This window comes from Cydia splendana, chromosome 5 (genome assembly GCF_910591565.1).
Source record: "Cydia splendana chromosome 5, ilCydSple1.2, whole genome shotgun sequence".
Taxonomy (NCBI): domain Eukaryota; kingdom Metazoa; phylum Arthropoda; class Insecta; order Lepidoptera; family Tortricidae; genus Cydia; species Cydia splendana.
Genome location: NC_085964.1, coordinates 7,885,520 through 7,911,638, shown reverse-complemented (window position 1 = coordinate 7,911,638; position 26,119 = coordinate 7,885,520). Strand labels below are relative to the sequence as shown.

At 44.1% G+C, this 26,119-nt stretch overlaps 2 protein-coding genes across 2 annotated transcripts in view; one reads left to right on the top strand and one right to left on the bottom strand.

Moving 5' to 3' along the window:
• The window catches only part of LOC134790382 (E3 ubiquitin-protein ligase lubel), a 58,152-nt gene extending 37,199 nt beyond the window's left edge, over positions 1–20,953 (top strand). The window contains exons 4-25 of the mRNA XM_063761151.1: positions 545–634; positions 719–1,054; positions 1,267–1,549; positions 2,976–3,236; positions 3,703–3,918; positions 3,949–3,983; positions 4,139–4,298; positions 4,636–5,126; positions 5,582–5,890; positions 6,410–6,580; positions 6,796–6,945; positions 7,593–7,796; positions 8,785–8,905; positions 9,198–12,139; positions 12,917–13,114; positions 13,610–13,837; positions 14,990–15,130; positions 15,475–15,626; positions 16,913–17,108; positions 17,475–17,617; positions 18,680–18,848; positions 20,794–20,953. Coding sequence (XP_063617221.1) covers positions 545–634; positions 719–1,054; positions 1,267–1,549; positions 2,976–3,236; positions 3,703–3,918; positions 3,949–3,983; positions 4,139–4,298; positions 4,636–5,126; positions 5,582–5,890; positions 6,410–6,580; positions 6,796–6,945; positions 7,593–7,796; positions 8,785–8,905; positions 9,198–12,139; positions 12,917–13,114; positions 13,610–13,837; positions 14,990–15,130; positions 15,475–15,626; positions 16,913–17,108; positions 17,475–17,617; positions 18,680–18,848; positions 20,794–20,823 — 7,026 coding nt within the window. The 3' untranslated portion in view covers positions 20,824–20,953. The remainder of the gene's footprint in view (positions 1–544; positions 635–718; positions 1,055–1,266; positions 1,550–2,975; positions 3,237–3,702; positions 3,919–3,948; positions 3,984–4,138; positions 4,299–4,635; positions 5,127–5,581; positions 5,891–6,409; positions 6,581–6,795; positions 6,946–7,592; positions 7,797–8,784; positions 8,906–9,197; positions 12,140–12,916; positions 13,115–13,609; positions 13,838–14,989; positions 15,131–15,474; positions 15,627–16,912; positions 17,109–17,474; positions 17,618–18,679; positions 18,849–20,793) is intronic.
• Positions 20,954–21,156: 203 nt separating this feature from the next.
• LOC134790588 (pre-mRNA-splicing factor CWC25 homolog) lies at positions 21,157–24,451 on the bottom strand. The gene is made up of 5 exons (XM_063761437.1): positions 24,295–24,451; positions 23,991–24,200; positions 23,197–23,481; positions 21,811–22,611; positions 21,157–21,747 (listed from the first exon to the last, which is right to left on the bottom strand). The coding sequence occupies exons 1-5, from the start codon at positions 24,310–24,312 to the stop codon at positions 21,610–21,612; spliced, it is 1,452 nt and encodes a 483-aa protein (XP_063617507.1). The 5' UTR covers positions 24,313–24,451; the 3' UTR covers positions 21,157–21,609.
• Between the last annotated feature and the right edge of the window lie 1,668 nt (positions 24,452–26,119).

Sequence of the window (26,119 nt, the reverse complement as noted above, 5' to 3'; positions counted from 1 at the left end):
TTTAAATTTTATATCGTATTAGATAGTTTATTAATGTATCTTATAATATTCGGATAAACAATAATTCTGCAGCCTTTAGGTTTTTTTCTAAAATTCATAAAAGAAAAAACTGTCCGAGGTAGAACAGCTTCCCTATATGGCGGCGATATTGTCGGGCTAGGTGCCAAAATCGGAGCCCATAACCATAACCGTTCACCCCTTAGGAGCAAATTCTCGCACCTGGCATATGGCTACAAAAAGTTAATTAGGTCATCGTTTTTGTATCCTCCGACACTTTCTACCTTGCTATGTCTTCATTCATCATCATCATCATCATCATCTCAGCCATAAGACGTCCACTGCTGAACATAGGCCTCCCCCTTGGACCATCATGATGGGGGGTGAATGCCATAATCGCCACGCTTGGCAGGCGGGTTGGCGATCGCAGTCGAGTACACCGAATTTGAGGGACGCTGCTGCCCGTCCACCGGTGGTCTTGGACGTAGTTTAAGGACATACCCGGGTCCATGTCTTCATTCAAATCCAAACTATTTTGTTGCCCCAGGCTCTGTCCGTGACGCAGTTACGCGAAGAGCAGCGTCCGCCGCTGCCGCCTAAAACTACCGCTCCAGTGCCACCGCCTCGACGGCACAAGGTAAACTAAGCCATCACACTCACCCTGAACATTCCTCTAATTTACTTGAAATTGTTTTGTAAATAAATGTTTATTTTTTTATAGATAAGCGGAGACCGATCGAGTGCTAGCCCTAGACCTCCCTTACAAGAGCAGCCACGTCGAGCTACGCTCGGTTCCATCAACACTATGACGGCACAAAACCAAGCACCGGCACGACCTTTAAGCAATCACGGTGTTCCGCAGCCCATACCTCCCCACCTGAGCAAGATATTGCCGCCGGCGCCTTCCGCTCATGTTGGCAGCATGCCTTATTTGCCGACGAGTCCGTTTCATGCTGCCGCTCCCGCGCCCCAAGCCATGCCGTACCACAACAACACGATGGGTCATGCGCCGCAGACGTGGGGGCGGCCCAGGGCGTCCCTGCCGCCTTATAACATGGTATCTTAATACACCTGCTTTATCTTTCATCATTGCAATGGAATGTTCCATAACATCTAAAAACTCGCACCTACTAATAGAATTTCCTCTGAGATGAAACCTATTAGCTCCCATTGTAGGCGCGTCCATTGGGTGAAACAAAATGGAGGCCGGTGTAATGATATATCATGTTTTTTTTTCGGACAACGTTGTTATCCTCTGAAATGTTTCAGCAAGTTCAACAGCCAATGTTGCATGAACCATGGGACGGGCCCGAGATGTTACCTCTAGCTCAGACCTGGGGCCGGCCCATGCGCCGCGGTACCTCGGTGCTCGAGCTGGGCCAGCCGGCGCCGCCGTGCCCGGGCTGCGCGCACTGCGCCGGCGCGCCGTGGCGCTACGGCAGCTGCGCCAGCCTCGACCCCGGCGCGTGGGGTTGGCAGTGCTGCCCGCCGCAGCATATGCATCCGCACGCTCATATGCATTCGGCGATGACGCCTCAACCTTATCGCAGAGGTACGTCCGTATAAATACATACCCTTAGATACATGTAGATAACATTCAAAATTTAGGAACGAATATATTCGTGATGAGGACACAGTAAATAAATGCCGTTACCGGAATTCGAACCGGGAACCTCCTTCTTTGTAGGCAGGCGTCACAATCGACTAGGCTAGGAGACCTTTACCGTTTGTCTGCCATCTATAGCGAAGATTAATTATAAGTATCAACCTCTAACATGACATTCGTCTATCTGCAGCCTCCGCTCATACGATTATTTTATGTCAAAGGTTTAATGATTCTGTTAGTGCGTAACATACATAGCTACGTGACATCAGAGGCTCACCTCACTCTTAGACTCTTACCTACTATTAGGGTTCCGTAGCTCAAAAGGAAAAAAAACGGAACCCTTATAGGATCACTCGTGCGTCTGTCTGTCCGTCTGTCACTGCTTATATTTTCTCCGAAACTACTGGACCAATTAAGTTGAAATTTGGTACACGTATGTAAGTTTGTGACCCAAAGACGGACATGTACAACGAACGTAAACAAATGAATTTTAAACATGGGGGCCACTTTTGGGGGGTAAATGAGAAAATTATAGGGGGGTAGATGGGTAAATGAGAATCTCAAATATTTTTTGTTTATAATTTTAGAATAAACAGTTTGGAAGTAATTCAAGAAAATAATTAGAGATGCAACGGATAGTTGTTTGGCCGGATACCGGATACCGGATATTCGGCCTGACTATCGGCCGAATATCCGGTATCCGGCCGCCGAATATTCGGCCGGCGAAACAATACCTATATTTCGGTTTTTCAGGTGCGCATTGTGCAGGGGTTGACCTGTTTCCTAGTGAACGTTCGCGCGAACTCATTTCTAGGTTCAAAATGAGTGCACGTGTAAGTCAGTGGAATGTTTAAAGATTCCAAATATTAAAAGAGTAATTATGACCGTGACTGTTCCTTAAATCCAACTTGTTTACTCCAAAATCAGGCAATTTTACTATCCGGTATCCGGCCGGATAGTAGGTCACTATCCGGTATCCGGTCGGATATTAAAATAGTGGCCAGATAGGCCGGATACCGGATAGTAACCGAATATCCGGTGCATCTCTAGATCTCTACTAAAAAAAGGCAAAAAAATTACCATTCCCCCTCCTTTATCTCCGAAACTACTGGGTCTAAAATTTTGAAAAAAATACATAAATTAGGTCTTTACCTATACATAGATGACAAGAAAATTTATTAGAAATATGCAGTCAAGCGTGAGTCGGACTAATTACTTAGTTTTTGATTCGACCCCTACGGGTTTTTTAAAGGCAATTCTCTCGCGTTTCACATATAAAAATTTAGTAATGTACGGAACCATTGGAACGCGAGTCCGACTCGCACTTGACCGGTTTTTTAATAAAAAAAATGGATTTGTACCTAATTTCTAGCCGACAGCCGCGCAAGGTCTCGCGCGGCGTCCCGCGCCGGTTCCCGCGCCGCGTCCCCTGCCATGAGCGTGCGCTCGCGCGCGTCGCGCCGCACCAAGCACCGCACGCCGTCGCCGCCGCCGCTGCCGTCCAGCGACGCCGACTCCGAGAGCGAGCAGAGCGATCATCGCGAGCCGCCGAAACTGCAAAGTCCTGCTAGAAAAATTACTCAGCCTAAAGTCCAAAGTCCGGTGCGGATAGCTACTAGTCAACGCGAGGTAAGTTAACTTTTGAAATGCTTTATTTAAACGCCGATGATTGAATAAAATTGCGACAAACGACCGCCAAAAGCGTGCGGTCGCGAGCGTTGAGATACGCCCAGCACCGCACGCCGTCGCCGTCGCCGCTGCCATCCAGCGACGCCGACTCCGAGAGTGAGGAGAGCGACCATCGCGAGCCGCCGATACCGCAAAGTCCTGCTAGAAAAACGGCACAGACTAAGCCCAAAGTCCTGTACGGATAGCTGCAAATCCATCCGAAGTAAAATGTGACAAAAAAGTGTAGTTCAATAACGGCACACATTTAACCTATGCTTAGAAATATAGGAAAAATTGTTAAATTCTTTGTCTCGGACGCATTTTTTCAACAGCAAATACCCACATCCAGAATATTTCCATAAGCATAATGTAAGTATACTAATTCAACTTGGAGTTTCTATAAAATTACTTGTCTTATTTGCAACAGGCAGAAGAAGACAGTTTAGGGCCGGTGCCCCCGCCGCCGGAATCGTCGTGGCAGTGCGAGCACTGCACGTTCGTGAACGAGCCGGGCGAGCGCGTGTGCGCCGTGTGTTGCCGCACGCCGACCACGGCGCCCAAGGTCGTGGCCAACGGCGCCGCCGACGCCGTGGCGAACCTACACATCTCCGACCCGACTGGCCCAAGTGCCACTCGCCAGAAACAAAGTTAGTGAAACAGTTTAGTAACCATGCGAGCACTGCACGTCCGTGAACGAGCCGGGCGAGCGCGTGTGCGCGGTGTGTTGCCGCACGCCAACCACGGCGCCCAAGGTCGTGGCCAACGGTGCCGCTGACGCCGTGGCGAACCTACACATCTCCGACCCGACTGGCCCAAGTGCCACTCGCCAGAAACAAAGTTAGTGAAACAGTTTAGTAACCATGCGAGCACTGCACGTCCGTGAACGAGCCGGGCGAGCGCGTGTGCGCGGTGTGTTGCCGCACGCCAACCACGGCGCCCAAGGTCGTGGCCAACGGTGCCGCTGACGCCGTGGCGAACCTACACATCTCCGACCCGGCTGGCTCAAGTGCCACTCGCCAGAAACAAAGTTAGTGAAACAGTTTAGTAACCATGCGAGCACTGCACGTTCGTGAACGAGCCGGGCGAGCGCGTGTGCGCGGTGTGTTGCCGCACGCCGACCACGGCGCCCAAGGTCTTGGCCAACGGCGCCGCCGACGCCGTGGCGAACCTACACATCTCTAGCGCCAAAAACAAAGTAAATAAAAATCCCCTTATGATTAAGTGCGTCAATCTACCTATCCAAAAGAAAACACATACCTACCCACTTAGGCACAAACTTGTGGATGTTGTTAGCGAGAACCATTGGTATGACAATTAATTACTAAAAAAATAATAATGAAAACCCTAAACTTTGCATGTTATAGATGGCGAGGTATCCAAAGTCCAGTCGAAAATAGAGAAGTCTTCTACCGGTTGCGGCCCATCCCAGCCGAGGGAAAACAAAGCTAATAGGCAACCAACAAGCCGGCTCGTTACGCCAGTGCGGGACGTGAACGACCAGTCTCGGCGACACGACATGGCCGTGGGGCCATCGCCGCCCAAGGAAGTTCGGAATAGGGAAGTCAATGGCAGAACAACCTTTAATGGAAATGAACAAGCGCGGCACAGCGTATCTGTCGGTCCATCACCGCCTCGCGAGGAAACCCGTTCCGTGGCGCGAACACCCCCGGACCCACCAACACGGCATACCATTTCGGTGGGTCCTTCACCGCCACGAGAGAGCACGAACCAAAAAAAGTCCGCTGGTGCTTCCCCGCCTCGGGGAAGCGTTGATCACCGCGGACGGTCGCCGTTTAGCCGGTCGAGTGTTTCCAATACGGGTACATCACCACCACCTCAAAGTATTTCAACTCAGGTAAGTCACACAGAAAAAAAATATCAGCCTTCGTGAATTAAGTGTTGTAACCTAGCTTAGTCCGATAATTATGCTTATTTTAAAGACTATGACCTCAAAGTACTAGAAATAAAGTAGAATCTTACTAATGCTGTAATTATGTAATGCGACATGCTGATAGGTAGACCAAAAAATTTGGGTCAATAGAATAAAAGTTTCACTTTCAAAATGCCTATGTATATGTACCCATATCTGCACATAAAAATTGCCTAAGTCTATTTTCATTTAATTCATACAGTCATACAAATAATATAATTTATTCTAAAAGGACTTGTTAATGCACTTAAGTTATGCAAGTAACTGAAATACTTAACCAAATTATTTCCATTTGTTCCCATGCTTATATTCGTTTAATCTCTATTCATAGCCGATAAAACAAAAATTTGCAAACCTAGTTGAATGTCGTTTTGTTTCAGACGTATGAAGTTCCAACACCATGGGAGCGCGAGCGTGAGCGAGAAAAAGAACGCGAGCGAGAGAAGGAACGCGAGCGAGAAAAGGAACGCGAGCGAGAGAAGGAACGTGAGCGAGAAAAGGACCGCGAGCGAGAAAAAGAACGCGAGCGAGAAAAGGAGCGCGAGCGAGAACGGGAACGTGAACGAGAGCGGGCTAAGGAGAGGGAACGAGCTCCATCGGTCCCGCGGTCGCGTTCCCGTCGGCGGTTACGGGACGAAGCTCACCGCGAACGCTCGCACAGCAGGCATTCGCTATCCAGTGACACACGGGTTAGCTTTCCCTACTTTCTGCAGTTTCTACGTACATTTTGCAAAATAATAAAATCTCCTGAATTCCAAGTTTGTATGGGATCTTGACCTATCGCACCTACATATTAACAAGTTTCTATTAGGTCGACCTGTATGTAACTATGTAATGGAATCTAAGGTAACTAATTTAACCATCTTCCAAGGATCGTAGCGTCATGAAAATTGGCAGCTGTATGTAGTTCTGATGACAATACAATAATATGGTACTGTCGAACTGATCTGATAATGGAGACAGGAGGTGGCCATAGGAACTCTGTGATGAAACAACGCAACTGAATTGTGTTAGGGGTTTTTAGAATTGTCTCGATGAGTATTTGTTGTCTGTCGTAAGAAAAGTACAGTCAGCGATAAAAGCTTGTACCAAAAATGAAATTTTTGCCAAAAACTTATTCTACTAGGGAAATTGTTTTGCCAGACGCTATAGCTGCCTACACAACTGTTGCGAAATATTTAGTGTTGACGAGTTGAAACTCCTGGCAGGAGAGCGAGCGCAGCGCGCGCACCACCGGGCGCTGGGAGTGGCGCTCGCCGCGCGACAGCAGCCCGGCGGGCGACAGCGACGCCGGCCGCCGCCGCCTCACGCGCCGCGCCTCGCACCTCGACCTGCGCCGCGCGCGCCCTCAGCGCCGCTCCAGCTTCTACGGCTCCGAGGTGATGCTCTGATATTTTACAACTTGAAACTTCTGCCTGGAGTACCCAGTGAAGACGCAGCTCTATGTCAATAGTCTTTATTATTAGTATCTTAAGCGACTCGAATTAATTATAGCCATACACTTATATAACGACGCACAAAACTCGCCCTCTTGCGGAGAAGGAACAGCCTTTTCCGCCACACAAAAACCCCACTTGAAGTCAATTGTCAACAGGCGGCGTCCCCTGAGCCGCTGGCATACAACCGCACGGTGTCGATGGAGGGTCTGGGAGTGGGCGCGGCGCGCGAGGCGGAGCGCGGGCTGGAGCTGGCGCGGCTCATGGACGCGGCCGAGCGGCTCGGCTTCAGCGCGGCGGAGGTGCAGGCGAGTATCGTTCCTGTTGTATACACACTACGGCCTATATCCCCGTGTCGATGGAGGCATAGGGGTGAATGAGCTCCACGCGGGTTGGAGCTGGCACGGCACGTGGACGCGGCCGAGCGGCTCGGCTTCAGCGCGGCGGAGGTGCAGGCGAGTATCCAGCCACATTCCTTTGGTCTTCATTAATGGAGCATACTCTTTTTTATGCCAAACTATAACTTTAATTTGTTAATATGGTAGAAGTTAATATAGGTACAGTCAAGGACTTTAATTGTTGAGCCATTTAGGATTTGGGGTTTACCTTACATTGGACATTTCATACCATTAATATTGACAACCATAGAACCTTAGACGGATCAATAATTAAGGTCTGGGACCGTACATATCATGTTTGCCGTCGTTAGTGTGATAAAACTTGAGATTATTCGATATAGTTTTATCTAGGTGTAAGAGTATCAAGTTGATTGAGTAAGTATAACTACATATTACGGACTGATAGAGTCTGTGCTGAAAGAGAAGACTCGCGAAATGTATTGGTTCCCATACATTCCACGACTCTTCTCTTTCCGCACAGACTCTATCAATGGCGTTGCTATCTAGATATGTTACATATTCATGTAATAAGTTTAATTGTGTATTTGAATGCACAGGCGGCGCTGGCGCAAAGCCCCGCAGCGCCACTGGCATGGCTGCGCGAGCGCTGGCCGAGCCTGGTGGCGGGCGTGCAGGCGGCGGCGGCGCGGCTGGCGGCCGGCGCGAGCGTCACGGAGCTGGAGGCGCGCGCCGCTCTAGCGCGCCACCGCGCCGCCATGTGGCCCGCCGTCACCGAGTGCGTCGAGCGCCACCGCCGGCAGGTACGTTTCCGACTATCATTTGGCTGACTGATTGACGCTATCTTACACATTGACCAGCATCTTGTCCTTGCATACTGATATCAGAATCCCGTTTACCATCGGTGATTTGTGGCTATACATAAGTAGAATGTTGTGCGCTTTGTTTGTATCTTGTTTGCGCTTTGTTCGTATCTTGTTTTGAAATAAAAATAAAGTACTTTTCACCACACCAACTCGGAAAGGCTTACTTTGCACTTCAAAAACTGATAGCAAAGTTGCATTTTATTCACATGTGAGGCAAAGTAATCAAATGCAAATTTTGAGTCGATTTCTTATGTTTGCTTGTAGAATTGAGTTTTAAATGACAATTTTGGATGATAAATATGTAATAACATTCATTTGGATTTGATTTTATTTGATATTTTACATTTAATATTTGCTTCGGATTGGTGTGGTGAAAAATTTTGTGTTTCACTCGGGGGCCAATCTTGTTTAACCCTCGTGCTTTGAAACCCTCGCAACGCTTAAGATTCCATTTTTCGAACCACTCGCTACGCTCGTGGTTCAATTTTGGAATCTTTCGCTTGCTCGGGTATCAATATTAGCACGAGCGGTTAAACAACAACTTTGCCCCCTTGTAAAACAAATAACTATTATTGTTTAGCTATATGTTACACGCTACCTACTACCTATCTAATACCTTATCTACGAAAAAGTTACGCTCTGTTAAAGTAGCAGTCCATTACAAACAAAACAAAAACAAAAACAAAAAGCACACAAAAAAAAAATAAAGAGAAGCGTTCGTAAGCGAGCGATAGTGGAATAGGTACCTAGGTACACTTCAACCACACAAGTGCAGAAAAGATTACAATTCATCTTTTTTTGTTTTATAATCTATGTAGGTAAAGGTGCACCAAAATCCGTCGCGGCTTGCTTCGATTGCTTCTAGTAGGTACCATCTGTCATCTAAAATGTATCTTAGTAAATTTGTAATAGAACGTTGTTGCAGGCGGAGGAGGGCAGCGTCGGTGAGGAGCGGCGGCTGCGCGGGCGCGTGTGGGGCTCGCCGGCCGGCGCCGACGTCGACGCCGCGCCGCCGCCGCCGCTGCCCGCCGACCGACTAGTGCGTGGTAAGTAATTTTCCGACGTTATTCACGGCTACTGGGTAAGTTACGTACAACTTAATAAAAAATCGTGCTTCGAATTAGACAGCTGATGTATATGGCGCTGCACGGTACCGTGCTTTATGTTGTAACTCTGGTCGTCCTATCACCAAAAAATATAGGAAACGATCTGTACTGAGACTTAGCTCATTATACACTATCAATAGGTAACTCTTTCACTCACTAAATTCAAACTTTTTGAAAGATTCAGCTAAACACACAGACATGGTTTTTGTATTAATTCATGTTTACGTTTCAGCAGACGACAGTTCAGATGAATTCGAAGAGCCGATACCGAAAACATTTCAAGATGATGACTGGATGTACTTGCCACTCCCGGCTAAAACTCCGAGCGTGTTTGACATGGATCTTGACAGAGATATTTGGGGTTTACCCTTTCACATTAAGCTGGACAATTTAGGAAATAATATTGCTTCGGTTCCGATAGATTTCGCATCGGTTCCACCAGACTTTGCTTTAACTCCGACAGATTTTGCTTCGGTACCGACAGATTTAGCTTCAGCTCAAACAAATTTCACGTCTATTCCGACTAGTAGTAAGGTAAAGGCAGAGAAACTTACGAGTGCTCCTGATATTCCAAACACACAAGAGAAAGTAGACGCAATAGATACTGAAGACATAGCTCAAAAATTAAAAGCGTTACTTATACAAGCAGGGATTCCGTCCATCAATGAAAATTTACTTTTGAAAGGTTTACTAGCAGATAACAATAATCTGGAACAAAGCAAAGATACTACTATAGATAATAATTCAGAACAAATATTAGATAGCAATAATTTAGAAGTAAGAACAGATACTAATATTATCGTTGATAACAAACCAATACAAGTAGCAGATAGTAATAACGTGAAAAATGAGAAGGATGCTAACGTTACTTTAGATAAGAAACCGGAACAAACACAGTCGCTCGACCTCGGCCAATCAGAAAATGATTTCATAAATGCTTACAATGCATTGACTAGGCACAGCCCTTTACCTAGCGTTAGTCAAGATGGTGCTGGTGATAGTCTAAATTTAAGTAACTTTAATGCGAGTAGTAATAAGGTAACATTGAATGATAATAATGCCGAATTCCTTAAAACTACAGAAACACTACCGCCATCTGAGCAAGACAATGCAATTAAGATTGTGCCAATTAATGGTCAAATGAGAGATATTATTTCAAACGTTGCTTTGGATACCACGGTTCAAGAAGCTGTATCCAATGTAAGTAAAGAAAAGACTGAAACAGAAATATTAAACTATGTTGAAACTACCCCAACAAATTTTGAAAGTAGAAATCAAACTTCTGCTAAATATATCATGAAGTCAAAAAATAAATTAGTTACAGCAAAGAAGTCACCCGCAAACACAACAGAACGCGAGAATATTGTCATAGACAATGATTCAAAGAACTTGAACGATATTGTAGATAATACTCAAAAACTTATCCAGCAAATGAAAGCTGAAATTAATTCAGACATTAATTCTCTCGATGATTCAAACTCATCACATAGTGAGGGTAATAATAGTTCTAATGACTCTGATTTATCAACTGATCATGAATCTTCATACAGTGAATCTGATGCGGAAACTGAAGACTTAACTACAGAAAATAAAGATTATACAAGTAGTGAAAATGAAGACGGAGAAATGCATCAAAATACCGGAAAAGGCACTCCAGTCTTAGATAGGACCAGTTCTGAGGAAAACGAACAATTTGAGGAAGCAATGGATCATATAGAAGCACAAACCGATGCCATACAACAAACAAACTTTGAAATACTAAATTCCATCGCACGGAGCCTTCAAGAAGAACATACAATATCTGTTCAGTTAGGAACAGACACAGAAAAAATAGAAACACGTCCAAAACGTCAGGACGTCAACAACAATTTTGCTACGGTTAATACATTTGAAGAGATTTATGAAGAACTTAGCACGGACCAACCTATGACACAGAAAAAGCAAAAATCTAATTCTGAACAAGATTCTATGGTACCTAATATCCAAAATCCGCCTTATATTAAACAAGATATAAACCTAATGGTTTTCAACCCTGTACCCGCATCAGTAGCAACAGTAAGTGAAAATATACTACCGATAATAATAAATGCAACTATCGAAGAATTGCCATTCATAGACGAACCACTAGAAACCCATTATGATTTGTTAGATAATGCAACTACCGTAGAATTAAACATTAAGGAATCTTCCGAAGAAGATAATGATGATAATGCTACTAATATTAATCAAGTCGTAGAAAATATTGCTAATGACGCCAGTATTGATATTGAAATGGATATCAAAACTTCTTCTTCATCGCCAAATAACATTAACACTACTGATGAAATTGTGGAACAACTAATTGTAATCACAAATACCCTTCAAAGTAATTTGAACGAAATAGAAAGTTCTGAATTATCTCAATCTGATATTGCAAACACTCATAAAGAGGATGAAGATAAGGAAATGCAAATAAACAACGACATCGATAATAACACGCCTCAGACTGAAGGCATAAGTATACATAACCAAGTTATTGAAGCAATACCAGAGTCGAGATCTAGTACATCACCAGATAAAAAATCATTAAGTCCTCCTAAAGATGAGAAGAATACTCCCACCAGGTCCAACATACCAAAGCCTGTTAAAATCTTGCCCAGCATTAAACAGAAAGTAGACAAGATTGCTCCGAAGGTACTTGTTTCCAAAGTACCTGTACGGCGAGCATCTATAAAACAGATTCCCGCACCGAGTCCCCCTAAAGCTCATTTTGGGAATATCAGCAGCGGCCATGTGAAGCAACTGCAGTCTAGGTTATTTAATCCAAAAACTGGAAAAGCACCAGCTCCGGTACCTCCAGCAGCAAATAGTATAGAGGTTAAACCGTCAACATCGACTTTGAATAAGAAGAAGCCTGCTCCGCAACCCCCTGCGAAAGCACAACAACTTAAACAACCCTCTCCGCCAAAAACGCCTTCAAAAGAAAAGAAGCAGCCATTTTTCCGCGAAACATGTCACACTGAAGACGAATGGACGGAGAGTGATTCTGACGATTCGCAAGTGCAAGTCGTGGTCAAGCCAGAGCCGGAGCCGGAGCGACGACCGCCATCGCCGCCGCCGCCGCTCACTTTGCGTCGTGTCTCGGGACAGCTGATCGACTTGGCTCACGTGCGGCTTCCGGAGGGCTCACCTGAGGTACCTAACCATTCCCTTTTGTAATATTTTTTCATATACATACTTCCATTTATATACCAGTACCTTTGCTTGCGATAAAAAAGGATGTATTAAATTTGTATCGCTTTTCCATGTCTGCTTAGCGGTCCCTAGGCGTCTCTTATAAAATATCTAAAATATTAGACCGCGAGCCACGGACAGACTTCCAAGACCAATCGCCTCCCGGGTGATAACTCGTATATTGGTTAACGGCTATGTATGATGATCCCTCATGGACGTCAGCTGGCGCTCCGTTGGTGGGTTGAGGAATGGCAGCCACCGAAACATGTAAAAAAATTAAATAAATTTTGTCATCGCCTCCCGTTTGATACTTTGTCAGAAGATAGTTTAGATGTTATTATAAATAAAAAAAACCGTCAGCCGGTTGTATAGCGGTGGAAAGACCGTCAGCTACTTGCATAAACATGTAAAAAATAAGCGCTGTACCTTATTATTATAGTAATAACTAAATCATGAAACTTTGCATGTAGGATTTCATCAGGCATTTCAATAAACGTCTTATGGATTTGCGGACATGATCAACTGACGGTCTTTCCACCGCGATACAACCGGCTGACTATTTTTTTAATTCATGATAGCATCTAAACTATCATCTGACAAAGTATCAAGCGGGAGGTGATGACTGACGATATTTGCTCCTGGCCCGCGGTTTATATGAGACTTTACTTTGCTATACCCCCAACCTAAAGGCGCAATTGTGTCAACGATATTAAACTACGGCTGTGAATTTTATTACAGAGACAAGCGCGTATGCTGTTGGCCGAAGGCGCGGCCGAGAGCTGGGAGCAGGCGCAGCTGGCGGTGGAGCTGGTGGCGCGCGGCGCCGACGCTCCCGCCGCGCTGCTGGCCGCGCTCGAGTGCGCCGACCTGCCCGCCGCGCTCGCCTACCTGCACCAGGACTGCGAGCTGTGCGCCTCCCGCCTGCCCGAGCACCAGGTACGAGAGCTGGGAGCAGGCGCAGCTAATAGTGATGTTTCAGATTTGCCACTGCTCAACTCATCAAGTGCTCTCTCATCATCTAAATTGTCCAAAAACCTATGCAGACCACCACACTGTAGTAGGAACAACCTACTAGGCTAGTTCTTTGAGAAGAGTGGTGACTTTTTAAGTAGTTACCGGGGGAAGAAAGACATCCGCCTGACTAACAGTGGAGGAAGGTGCTGGCGCTAGCGTAGGTGGTCAATGAGGTCCTCAGTAACTGTTCGTTCGGAACATACTGTATGATTGTGTTACAGTAAAAAACTCATTTATTATATAAATAAGTGTTATAAAATGAATATAAAACTGAAATTAACTACAATTAATATAACTAAAGCTAAAAAATAAAATATACTTATCTATAAATTGTGTTACTGTTTGTAAGAAATTAAAATGTTTCTTGAGCAAAATGTTAAAATGTTTGTATTAAATTTAGTAATGTGATATATCCAGATGGTGTCAATGCTGCGCTGCACCCACCGCTGCTGTCGCGAGTGCGCGCGCCTGTACTTCACCGTGCAGGTGACGGAGCGCAGCGTGGTGGACTGCGTGTGCCCGTACTGCAAGGAGCCCGAGTTAGAAACGTTGGAAGAGGACGCCTGGCTCGAGTACTTCGCGCACCTCGACATACTGCTCAAAGTGCTATTAGACGCAGACGTGCACGAATTGTTCCAGAGAAAGGTAATAATAAAGCATGCGTCTCTCGGTCCAAAAGAGACCAATGATCTATGTCAATCAATGCAAGTGACGGAACGCAGCGTTGTGGACTGTGTGTGCCTGTACTGCAAAGAACCTGAACTAGATACGTTGGAAGAGGACGCCTGGCTCGAGTACTTCGCGCACCTCGACATACTGCTCAAAGTGCTGTTGGACGCAGACGTGCACGAATTGTTCCAGAGAAAGGTAGGCATTGACAAAGCATTTGTCTCTGAGTCTAAAAGAGATAAATGATCGAGATTCATCATCGTATAAGCAACCTCCCACGCGGGCTCAAATTAATGGAACGTGCACGTATTCACTTTTAGATATAGTCAATGACACATTTTTATTTATAGGGCACATTAGACAGAAAACATTGAAAACAATACAATAGTATATAAGTGGTAGGGTTATGGCACCTGTTTTTTGTATGGAAAAACCAACTAATTAATTTATTCCGTGACCATAAAATTTCTAATAATTTCAGCACATGTGTGTGTCGATGTGTCGCTTAACTTCAAACTCGGGTAAATCCATTCGACCCCTTCAGCAAATATCTACCCTATTCATCATTCATCATCATCATTTCAGCCTATATACGTCCCACTGCTGGGCACAGGCCTCCTCTCATGCGCGAGAGGGCTTGGGCTATAGTCCCCACGCTAGCCCAATGCGGATTGGGGACTTCACATACACCTTTGAATTTCTTCGCAGATGTATGCAGGTTTCCTCACGATGTTTTCCTTCACCGAAAAGCTAGTGGTAAACATCAAATGATATTTCGTACATAAGTTCCGAAAAACTCATTGGTACGAGCCAGGATTTGAACCCGCGACCTCCGGATTGAAAGTCGGGCGTCATATCCACTCGGCCACCACCGCTCCACTCTCTCTACCCTATTACCTTTACTTAATACCAAAAAAAAAACAAATTACACACCTAACCTTGCTCAAGAATCACTCTATTGATAGGTGAAAACCCCATGAAAATCGCGAGCATACAGCCAGACAGACGCAGCGGAGGATTTTGTTTTATAAAATGTATTGATATTGATTATGATTAATAAATACATTCTAAACAATAACGCACTACTTATTGTAGATTTATGGATTACATGACAGTTTTTAATTCCAGTTGCGAGACCGGACTCTAGCGAGAGACCCGAACTTCAGATGGTGCGTGGAGTGTTCGTCGGGATTCTTCGTGCATCCGAAGCAAAAGAAACTTCGGTGTCCCGAATGTAGGTCGGTCAGCTGCGCCACTTGCAGGAAACCGGTGAGGATTACTAGTTACCCAATATAAATTTGTAACTATATATGTTTTAAAGGTCCTGTGTACCGAAAAGGAATCAAAGAATCCTGCTGTTTTGATAACAAACTTCCGTGGGACACAGACATATTTAATATATTAAAACGGGAAACTCAAGTATTTAAGTCCAAGTTTGCTGGATATATTGAACGACATGAAAGAATTCTTCTGGTTTAAATTCGGCCCAAGTTACCTAACCACATCCCTTATTAGCGTCAACCATGTCAAGCAAAATGGTTATTGCAATCAGGACATTTAGACTTATCATTATACAGCAGTGGATGTGTTCCTGATATTATGGCATGTTCCAGTGGTCAACGAATCACGAGGGCCTGAGCTGCGAGCAGTACGCCGCGTGGCTGGAGGACAATGACCCCGAGCGCTCGGCCGCCGCCGTGCAGCAGCACCTCCGCGAGAACGGACTCGAGTGCCCGCGCTGCCACTTCAAGTACTCGCTGTCTAGGTGCGTCACTAGTGTAGTGTGAGGGCTTGAGCGAGGCGTGGCTGGAGGTCAACGACCCCGAGCGCTCTGTTGCCGTGCAGCAGCACCTCCGCGAGAACGGGCTCGAGTGCCCGCGCTGCCACTTCAAGTACTCGCTGTCTAGGTGCGTCACTAGTGTAGTGTGAGGGCTTGAGCGAGGCGTGGCTGGAGGTCAACGACCCCGAGCGCTCTGTTGCCGTGCAGCAGCACCTCCGCGAGAACGGGCTCGAGTGCCCGCGCTGCCACTTCAAGTACTCGCTGTCTAGGTGCGTCACTAGTGTAGTGTAAGGGCTTGAGCGAGCAGCGTGGCTGGAGGTCAACGACCCCGAGCGCTCTGTTGCCGTGCAGCAGCACCTCCGCGAGAACGGGCTCGAGTGCCCGCGCTGCCACTTCAAGTACTCGCTGTCTAGGTGCGTCACTAGTGTAGTGTGAGGGCTTGAGCGAGGCGTGGCTGGAGGTCAACGACCCCGAGCGCTCTGTTGCCGTGCAGCAGCACCTCCGCGAGAACGGGCTCGAGTGCCCGCGCTGCCACTTCAAGTACTCGCTGTCTAGGTGCGTCACTAGTGTAGTGTAAGGGCTTGAGCGAGCAGCGTGGCTGGAGGTCAACGACCCCGAGCGCTCTGTTGCCGTGCAGCAGCACCTCCGCGAGAACGGGCTCGAGTGCCCGCGCTGCCACTTCAAGTACTCGCTGTCTAGGTGCGTCACTAGTGTAGTGTGAGGGCTTGAGCGAGAACGTGTCTCGAGCATTTTCTAAAGCTTATTAGGGGCAATAGCCAAGATTACAATCATTTATCGACAAACACCAATCGAAAACCCATGTAATCATTTCCAAGGTACCTAATACACCCATCTGCAAAAGTGCATGGCCACTTTATGGATGGACTACATGATTTAAGTTTCCATCGCCGTTTTCTATAAACGATTGTCAGTTACTTAGAACACCCGATTGGCTCTAGAATTTTTTAACTTAGGTCAGGGGTCTCCAAACTTTTTTACCTGAGGGCCATATTGCGCCTCAGAAACTTTCGCGCGGGCCACCGTCGGTTTTTGCGCCGGGGGAGGGTGTCTGGTTGCTGCTGATAGGAACAGTTCCGCTCTCAATGAATGCTGAACCCCTGGAGCCTGGCTCCCGCGGGCCGGACAGTGGGCACTCGCTTTAGGTGTCGGCCGTATTGGAACGCGTCGCGAAACTTCGCGCGTCACTTAGGTGAAAGAAGCTTAACATAAGCAACTGTTACCTATTAAATGATAATCTAATTTGATTGCAGAGGCGGCTGCATGCACTTCACGTGCACGCAATGCAAGTACGAGTTCTGCTACGGCTGTGGAAAACCGTTCACTATGGGCGCGCGCTGCGGCCTCAGCGACTACTGCGCGCGGCTAGGGCTGCACGCGCACCACCCGAGAAACTGTCTCTTCTATCTGCGCGATAAAGAGCCGCATGAACTGCAGACGCTATTGCAGGTAAAGCGACCATTTACCTTGTTCTCTACTACATAAGGTTCATTATTAAACCGCGTACCTACCTCCCTCCACCCCATCAACAACCCCAATATGCAGCTCATCTTCTCTATCACATAGTACCTGTTGCATGTGTGAGTGTAACATGGAATGTACTATAAGACTTTTCACATCTTATACAATCTGAATGACCCTTTGTACCTACTAGAGGTAGATGTGCCAATTAATATACTTACTATACTCTTTGGATGTGCCACACTAGACGTACCTAATTATGTCCTTTCAGCTGAGGTACATACGTACATCATTTTGGCATTTTAACTCTCTGTCAATCAAATTTCAATTTCACAATAAAGAAAAATGTTACAGATGAACAACGTAACATTCGAAGTGGAGGCGCCAGAAGGGTCTCCAACTCGCTGCCCGGTGCAGCTGCAGCGCGAGACGCCCACCGGGCTCGTGGACAGCGCCTGCAACGCCGACGCGCCGCCCAAGCACGCCGGCCTCTGCAAGTATGTGCATTACCACTAGAACTATCCGGACGGAAGGACCATGCCATGACAACTCTTCCTATACCTATTTTATTTGGGTGCAGTTAACACAAGGTTACAGAAGATTGAAAGTAACTAGAGTAAGTACCTCTCGTCACGTACACGAGACAGTATAGAGAAGTGAAATCATTGAATTGAATACAATGGTTATTTAGCGCCTGCTAAAACTAGAGATTAATGAAGATTATGTATATGAGAGATAGGAGTATAGTATAGTAACCTACACGTCAACTCGTATCTCTCATATCACATCATTGTACACTAACCTAACTTTCAAAAATAGTGCTTAACTATAGCTACTTAGGTACATTGAAGCACGCAGGCATTCGTTCTTACCATTTAAATGTTCTCTTTTTGTGTGTAACTTAGCGTAGTTTTTCTATTAACAATTATAAGCTCAGACTGTTAATTTATGTCAGTTATGGTATGTCTAATGATTACACTCTAATTGGTATTGGAAAAGAGAGAAGGCGAGGACACAGGTAGCGGTGTAAGTGCAATTGCATTTGATACGGATGCGTTTCGTTACGACTTGATAATTACGTAATAAATTTTGTATGTCTTTTCCATAGATTTATTATTAAAATTAGAATTGTTATTCACATTCTTGTAACTTTAATTTTAGAAGACTTTTATCTGTACGGTTCCACTGTCGACGAGATAACCAAATAAGTACCTAATCTTGGATTCAAGAGTTCTGAAAGGCAAATTGTGTCTGTTTAAAAATACTCGAATAAAAAAAGTTTTTTTTAATTTTACGTCGTAATAAACAAAGAATGTGAGCGAACGAGTGCCTGTCGTGCAAGTTATTTAACCATTTTGTTGTTATGCTATTTTGAATGTAGAGCTTTTTATCTTACAAAACAGATTACATTTTCCTTCCAGATAGGTATATTAGAAATCCCATTTTATGACCAAAGATGAGGGCATTTCAGTAATCTCTTAAGGAATTTTAGGATAGGATACACGAGAGCGAGTAGTGTTATGAGATTTGGTTGTAACGAAACGCACCCGCGTCCGCAGGAACCACTACCTGGAGTACCTGAGCCGGCTGGTGCGGCGGCGCTCGCTCGACCCGCTGCCGATCCTCGGCATCGACGACCTGGAGACGCTCGTGAAGCGCGCGGCGCTGCGGCCGCCGCCGCGGCCCTACGGCTCGCTCGACGGCCTGTACCGCCGCAGCCTCGTCGAGGTACCTCCATATACAACTGTTGACAGGGTGCACTACGTGGAGTACCTGGCGGCGCTGTGCCGGCCGCTGGACCCGATCCCCATCATGGACGTACCCGAGCTGGTGGCGGAGCTGCGGCGCCGCGCGCTGCCGCTGCCGGAGCGCGGCCCGTGGGACTCGGACCCCATCTACGCTGGCATGTGTGCTGAGGTTAGGACGTTCAAACTAACGTTTTCTGTCAGTTACACATACCAGGCACATACAGGCACTCGCCAGGTAAATGTACCTATGTGTATGAGAATAATAAAGCCAAAGAGGTCTTATACCTACTTACTAAGAATACACGTTGGGCCAACTCGAGCGAGTGGGAGGTGGGCCATTTTATTTAAAGTTGTCCCCTACACTTTTTTTTTCAAAATTGGGATTTTTTATGTTATTTCTACTTTTTCCCATTCCGTTACCATTTTGAAGTGAAAACTTCTTTAGCGGCGCTGAGCACTTTTTTTCATAGACTTTGTATGGCGGTTTCAGAATGGAAAGATCGAAAAATGTATGGAAATCTTGGGACACTTTTTTTCTCCTATTAGGATCAAAAGAGCCCATGATTCTAAGTAGAAATAACTTAAAAAATCCTAATTTTGAAAAAAAAGTGTAGGGGACAACTTTAAATAAAATGGCCCAGGTATGGGAGTGTACGAGAGCCAGCCAGTGCGACCCAAAATCTAAGAACCACATGGTAGTGGCGGTATTCTTATTTAATACCCCGTTTTATTAGCCGAGCAAACACGAACGCCGTCAACTCGCATGGTACAAGTACGGGTAGGTGCCCCAACACTGTAAAACGTTCAAATCAAATGAACGCTAAATATTTATCATTAAAAAAAAAACATTTTAAAGTCATCTGTAACAGCCACCTCAAAATTTGCATCATTTACTTTGCCACTTTTCACACTCTTCTCGATAAAATGCAAATTTCTCATAATTTTTTGAAGGATAATATATGAGCTGGGGTGGTGAAAAATAATTTTCACCACACCAGCTCGGAAAGGCTTACTTTGCACTTCAAAAACTAATAGCAAAGTTGCATTTTATTCACATGTGAGGCAAAGTAATCAAATGCAAATTTTGAGTTGTTTTCTTATGTTTGCTGGTAGAATTGACTTTTAAATGATGATTTTGGATGATAAATATTTAATCAATCAATCAATCAATCAATCAAATTCTTTATTTCAGGCAAAAAATATACCCATACATAATTACAAACAATAATAACATCATAATAAAATTAAAAATAAACTTAAATATACATGTCAACACAATTACATTAAAATTAAATTAAAATTAAATTAAATTGAAATTAAATTGAAATTAAATTGAAATTAAATTGAAATTAAATTGAAATTAAATTGAAATTAAATTTAAATTAAATCAAAAATAAATTAAATTAACATTAAAATCACAATAACTATTTACATTAAATTATATACAGTGCCTCTAGATCCCATATGTAGGTCATTCCAGTGCCAATTATATATATTAATAATATTCATTTAGATTTGATTTGGTTTGATTTTGTTTGATATTTTACATTTAATATTTGCTTCGGGCTGGTGTGGTTAAAAATTTTGTGTTGCACTCGGGGGCAAATTTTGTTTAACCCTCGTGCTTTGAAACCCTCGCAACGCTCAAGATTCCAGTTTTCGAACCACTCGCTACGCTCGTGGTTCAATTTTGGAATCTTTCGCTTGCTCGGGTATCAATAGTAGCACGAGCGGTTAAACAACAACTTTGCCCCCTTGTAAAACAAATAACTATTGTCAAGTATGTCTGTTATATCATATCCATTATCCAGTATCCAATTATTGAGGATAGCTGCAAAAAATGGCTAACTCAATAGCAAAACTTTGTCTCATTTCAAAAATATCATAGAATAGGTATTTACAGTTGTTCTTCCTTTATGTTTTAGATCGTGAAAGAAAAAATACCCTTGGATTGATGGCCGTTTCTCTACATGCCTACCATCATATAGATTCAAACATCACAAGAAGCTACTTGTATTCCAGTCTCTTGAAATGATATTGTTATTTATATTATTTATTATAAAATAAAATACCTATATTGCTTTATTCTTATCATTTATTTATTATTCAGTCTGTTTACAACTGTACTTTTATCTGGCAGAGTAAAAAAGCACACCAAGGTTAACCTTTTAAACACCAGACGCCGAAGAAATATGCCGTGCCCCGGACGACGATGACAATCCATTAAAAAATGTGACACGCGCCCCTCGGAGCACCTACGGCCATATCTGATCTTATATGTAGATGCAAAACACACAAACACGACAAAAGGATTATATTTAACCCTTTTCCAGGCATAGTATGATTTATTGACCACATAGGCACCAATAGAATTTCAACTTTAGCATTCCGATTTAAGTTTTAAATTAGATTGCACTTTCAGGAAATGTGACTTGTCTTCAAATGAACCATTATATCTAGTTGGATTAATTGGAATATATTTGGATTTTTTGGGAAAACCTAGATTGGTGAGGCCTGGAAAAGGGTTAAAACGACTTCCTGCTCATACAAAAACTGTCATACCTATATTAGAATTTGATATTTGAACAGATTAAAAAAATACTCCTTTTTCTGACACAATTTTAATCGTAACTACACATCGTGTCAAGACTTATCTAAATTCCAGTCGAAAGCGGTGTTCCTCTCGACGGGCCAGTCGTAAAGTTTAAACGCCAGCAACAGTCGTCGCGTTAGAGTCAAGGTCACCTGCGCGCAAAAGGCTTGTCCATGTGCGTGCGATCCCGCTGGATGTAGTGCCGGTTGGAGTGTATGCGGCTCTCGAGCGAGTCGGGCAGCTGGTGCGCCTCGGTGCGCAGCGCGCGCGGCTCGGGCGGGGCGCGCTCGGCGGCGGCGGCGGCGCGCTCGGCGGCGGCGGCGGCGGCGCGCTCGGCGGCGGCGGCGGCGCGCTCGGCGGCGGCGGCGGCGGCGGCGGCGCGCTGCGCGGACACGCGCCGCTCCCGCTCGCGCTCGCGCTCCGCGCCCGCCGCCGTCATGGCCGCTAACGCCGCCGAGCGCTCCGAGGCGCTCATCCCGACTTTCTTTTTGTACCCTCCCCGGGCGTCCGCTTTGTTCAGCCCGCGCTCCAGCGGTCTGTGGGCCCTCTCCTCCGGTTTGCGCGTCCTCTCCTCCGACCTCGGCCGTGTCCGGCGGTCGGGCGACTGTCGCCTTCGGTCTTGTCCGTGTCTCCGCTCCTCCGACGGCCGTCTCCTCCGCCGGTCGGGCGACCTTCCGCGCTCGGCGCTGTCCCGCCGCATCCGCCCGTGGCCGGGTTTGTCCGATCTCGTTTCGGTTTTCTCGGCTCTTCTGTATTTCTTGTTACTATGTTCGTAATCTGAGTCGTAAGGGCTGCCGCCCCGATGGTGTGACTTCTGGTTTCTGGTATCAATTTTAGGAGACTTGCTTCTTTCTACGCGAGGCTTATGTTTAGACTTCTTTGTATTATCTACGTCTGAGGAAACATCGCTGGAATCTTCACGTTTTGACTTCTTTTTTTCCTTTTTAAGTTTCTTTGACTTTTTGTGCTTCTTTTTGGATTTTTTATGCTCCTCCTCCTCGGAAGAATCGGAACTGGAATCGTTAGAAGCCAGTAGAGCCGCCAGGTCAATTTGTTTCTCACCCATTGCGGTGAGTTTAGCAGCTAGCATGTTATCCAAATCTTTGTCTTTCTTTGATTTTTTCTTTTCCTTCTTTTGATTTCTTTGTTCCTGAAAAAGAGACATAAAATCATAAGTGTGACAAAAAATGTAATTCTAATAAGTATGTTATTATAAACTATATAGATATAGATATTTTATCCAATTTGGTAAATAGCCATGAAATTATAAAGGGTGAATAAATTTATATCTAAAATGTTTGTTAAAAACACACAATATTAATTGCCAACTTGAACATAGTCTGGGCCCACTGGAGTCCTTCTTCTGGCTCCATCATCAGTTCAGCTTGATGGTACAGTCACATCTAAAAATATTGATACGGACAAAGAGCCAAAAATATGCATACATGACCTTAATATGTATGCACTTCATCTGTATCAATGTTTTCAGATGTGACTGCCAAATTATTGTAATTATTGTTGTATCTGTATTATAAATACTTGCAAAATTCTGAATCAATGTGACAATTACATGTGAATAGGTTATAATTTATTTGCAAGACTTTATTACAAGTTAACATGTAAAAACAAAAATTAACAAAGTATTCAACCTGCGCAAGAAAAAACTGAAATCTAAATGTCAGTTTACTCCAATGACTTTAGCAATGAAGGCAAATGCTAAAATATTTGCATTTACCTGATCTCTCCTGAGCAACTCTGCTAAGCGACGCCTTTGCAGAGGGTTATTCAACAGGGCCGCCCGGGCAGCTCTCTCCCTCTCCTTCACTAGCATCAGTGGATCCTCTCGCATCTTCCTCACCAGGTCGACTTGCGCGTCGCCCACGCTGGCCAGCATGCTGGAACCTACCACCCTCCGAGCCACAGCAGGGATGTAATCCGGTTCAACTTTATCTGCCTCATAGTTGCTGTCAATGGCTTTGCCAAGGAGAAAATCTTCTTGCTGGACCTTTTTATCAGGTTTCTGTAATAAATTGAGAATAAAGGCTTCATGATTCTTTTACATAATCATGATACAATCTTAATATTGCAACTATAGCAAGTAATGTAAGTATAAAAATCATGATACAAACTGAAAGCTACTAGTATAAAAGGTAAAACATAAAAGTATAAAAGGTGTCGTGTTTCGAAGGTTCCGGGGCAAACTGCCGCATCTGACTCAAGAGCAGCCGATGCAATGGAGCCACGCCATTTTGTCGTCTAAATAGTGTTTAGTTTTAAGTTTATAAAATACATATGTATGTTAGTCTCTAAGGTATTTGTTATATGGGCCTTGTTGACTGATTCAAATTTCTAAATAAAATAAAAAATAAAAAAGCTTTTTTAAGAGCTTCAGATTTTGTTTGTATCATTTTCACTGAATTTTTAATTTCACTATGAGTATGAATGCCACATAAAGAAAGACTGGAACTATTTCAGTTCAACTTTAGTCAAATGAATTTTTTCATTTTTCACAATGTAACTGTTACGTACATCATACATCCAATGCAAGCGATTGTCATTGGCCCCTGAGGCTCCAGCTGTACGTTTGGCGAGATCGTTGAGCTCCGCACGGTCGCGCTCTTCGGCACGCTCTCTCTGTAGCTCCAGAATACGCTTTTTCTCTTCTGCACTGGCTTGCTCCGCCTTCCAAACACGCTCCTGGTTTTTCATAGTGTTGGGATGCCATGATTTCTTCGAGTTCTGTTAAAAAAACAAAATAAGATCTTTCGTTGATAACGTACTAATAACAGTTGCGTGAATATTATAGAAATCATGCTTGCTACTTGCTACGTACCAGATCACCTCCTCCCATTTTTAAGGAGGGGTTATAATATATACAACATAAATATTAAACAGTTTGTATTTTTTTCTACAGCTAGAAAATAAAACGTAATTTTATAAATCGCACGCACGCACGCGCTCGTACTACATCTTTAATAATAACTACCACAAAATTAAATGAATTATCACTCACATAAACAACTTTACACTATAAAATGACGTAAAGTCGTAGACATGACATTCTTGACAGTCACTGTCAAACATTTGAAAAAAATACTTGCCATAATTAAAAAAATAGTAGATATGGTAGTATTTTGAAGTTGTCATAGATATAATATACTTAAAGATTACGTCTAAGCGAGCTGTCACTGTGACCACTTTTGTTTAGTGTACAATTAACAACGTGGAACCACCTTGCTGTAGCCATGTCGATAAAGTCATATCGATAAACTATCGACATTTCTTGCAATTTTAATTTTACTTCAAAGGTTTAACGATACCTAAAATCTGCGATCATATATAACCATGGATACCGCCTTTAGGAACATTACCGTTCAAATTCTCGGGCCAAATTAGCACACATACACAATTACGCCTACATTCAAATAAGACGACGCGTTTACAGAGCCTGTAATCAAAGCTGGTAAACAAAATAAGAGTCATCTTTATTACACTAATGGTACATAGCTAAGTGTAGATGAAATGCATATAATGTCAATAACTACCAATCAGCGACATTAATCCGCTAATAACCTTCTTGCTGTACGTACTGGCCGCCGAGAGTTCGCGGTTCATATTTGATTAGAATATGCTCGGAGTAAATATCTATGGAGCGGCCATTAACAGGCGTTCCCCTCTGCAAAAAGTCCGCGGCCGCCGGTCAAGGAGGTTATATAAAACTAGTTGCCACACGTCATACGCCATTCAGCAAACGTCAGTCTAAGCGGAATGATAGGAGCCGAAAATGCCAAATTGCAGCGTTTTCTCGTTCAAAATGAGATCGAAAACGTCTAGTCTACAAAAATAACACGTTTCTTATCATATGTAGGTACTATTACATCTAAATATTATCAAATAGTGCATTAACTTTGCAAATAACTAAAAAACATTGTCAATCTGACAGTGATACCAGTGATATGGTATTAGATCTAATTTAGGGTAATTCTAAAGAAGACTTTCTAAATATTATTTAGGTACGAGTAGAATTTCTAATAGGAAATATTATGCGAAACTCTGCGTAGGGGGCGCGACTACCACAATCCATCACAATCTGGGGGTCCGCCGCGGAACAAGAAATATTAAATTTCGTTATCTAACCTCTCTATCACTATTGCATATTTGAGCGATAAAGAGAAAAGAGAAAATTTTATAGCTAGCTTAGTGCTACACTCTGGCGGCAGAACATTGCAGTAATACGCCCTATTTGCGTTGCTTTTTGTTATATAATTTATGTAACACATTATTTTTATATAACACCTTAGTTTCATATCAACCTAATCTATTTAATCAAATAAATAGATCTATAAGAATAAAGGAAAGGGGGACGGGGGATCAAAAAGTAGTCGAAAATATCTCGCGTGATTTGTGCACAACCCCTAAATAACGTAAAATTACCGATAGACTATTTTTTGAAAATTAATTTTTCCTTTAGTTTCTACATATAGCTGGTCAAGCAGATCTTGCCAGTAGAAAAAGGCGGCAAATTTGAAAAAAGTAGGCGGGAAGGGATATCGTCCCATAGAAAATTTGAATTTCGCGCCTTTTTTACTGACAAGATTTGCTTGACCAGCTATATATTTTTATTTAACATGTCAAATATTTTATTAATTTAAGGTATT

What these genes read in the sequence shown, in the direction of transcription:
- LOC134790588 (XM_063761437.1), bottom strand. An exon ending in GCTTGCATTGGATGTATGAT is followed by an intron (nt 23,482 to 23,990) that starts GTACGTAACAGT and finishes AATTTATTACAG; the next exon opens with AAACCTGATAAAAAGGTCCA. An exon ending in AGTTGCTCAGGAGAGATCAG is followed by an intron (nt 22,612 to 23,196) that starts GTAAATGCAAAT and finishes TCTCTTTTTCAG; the next exon opens with GAACAAAGAAATCAAAAGAA.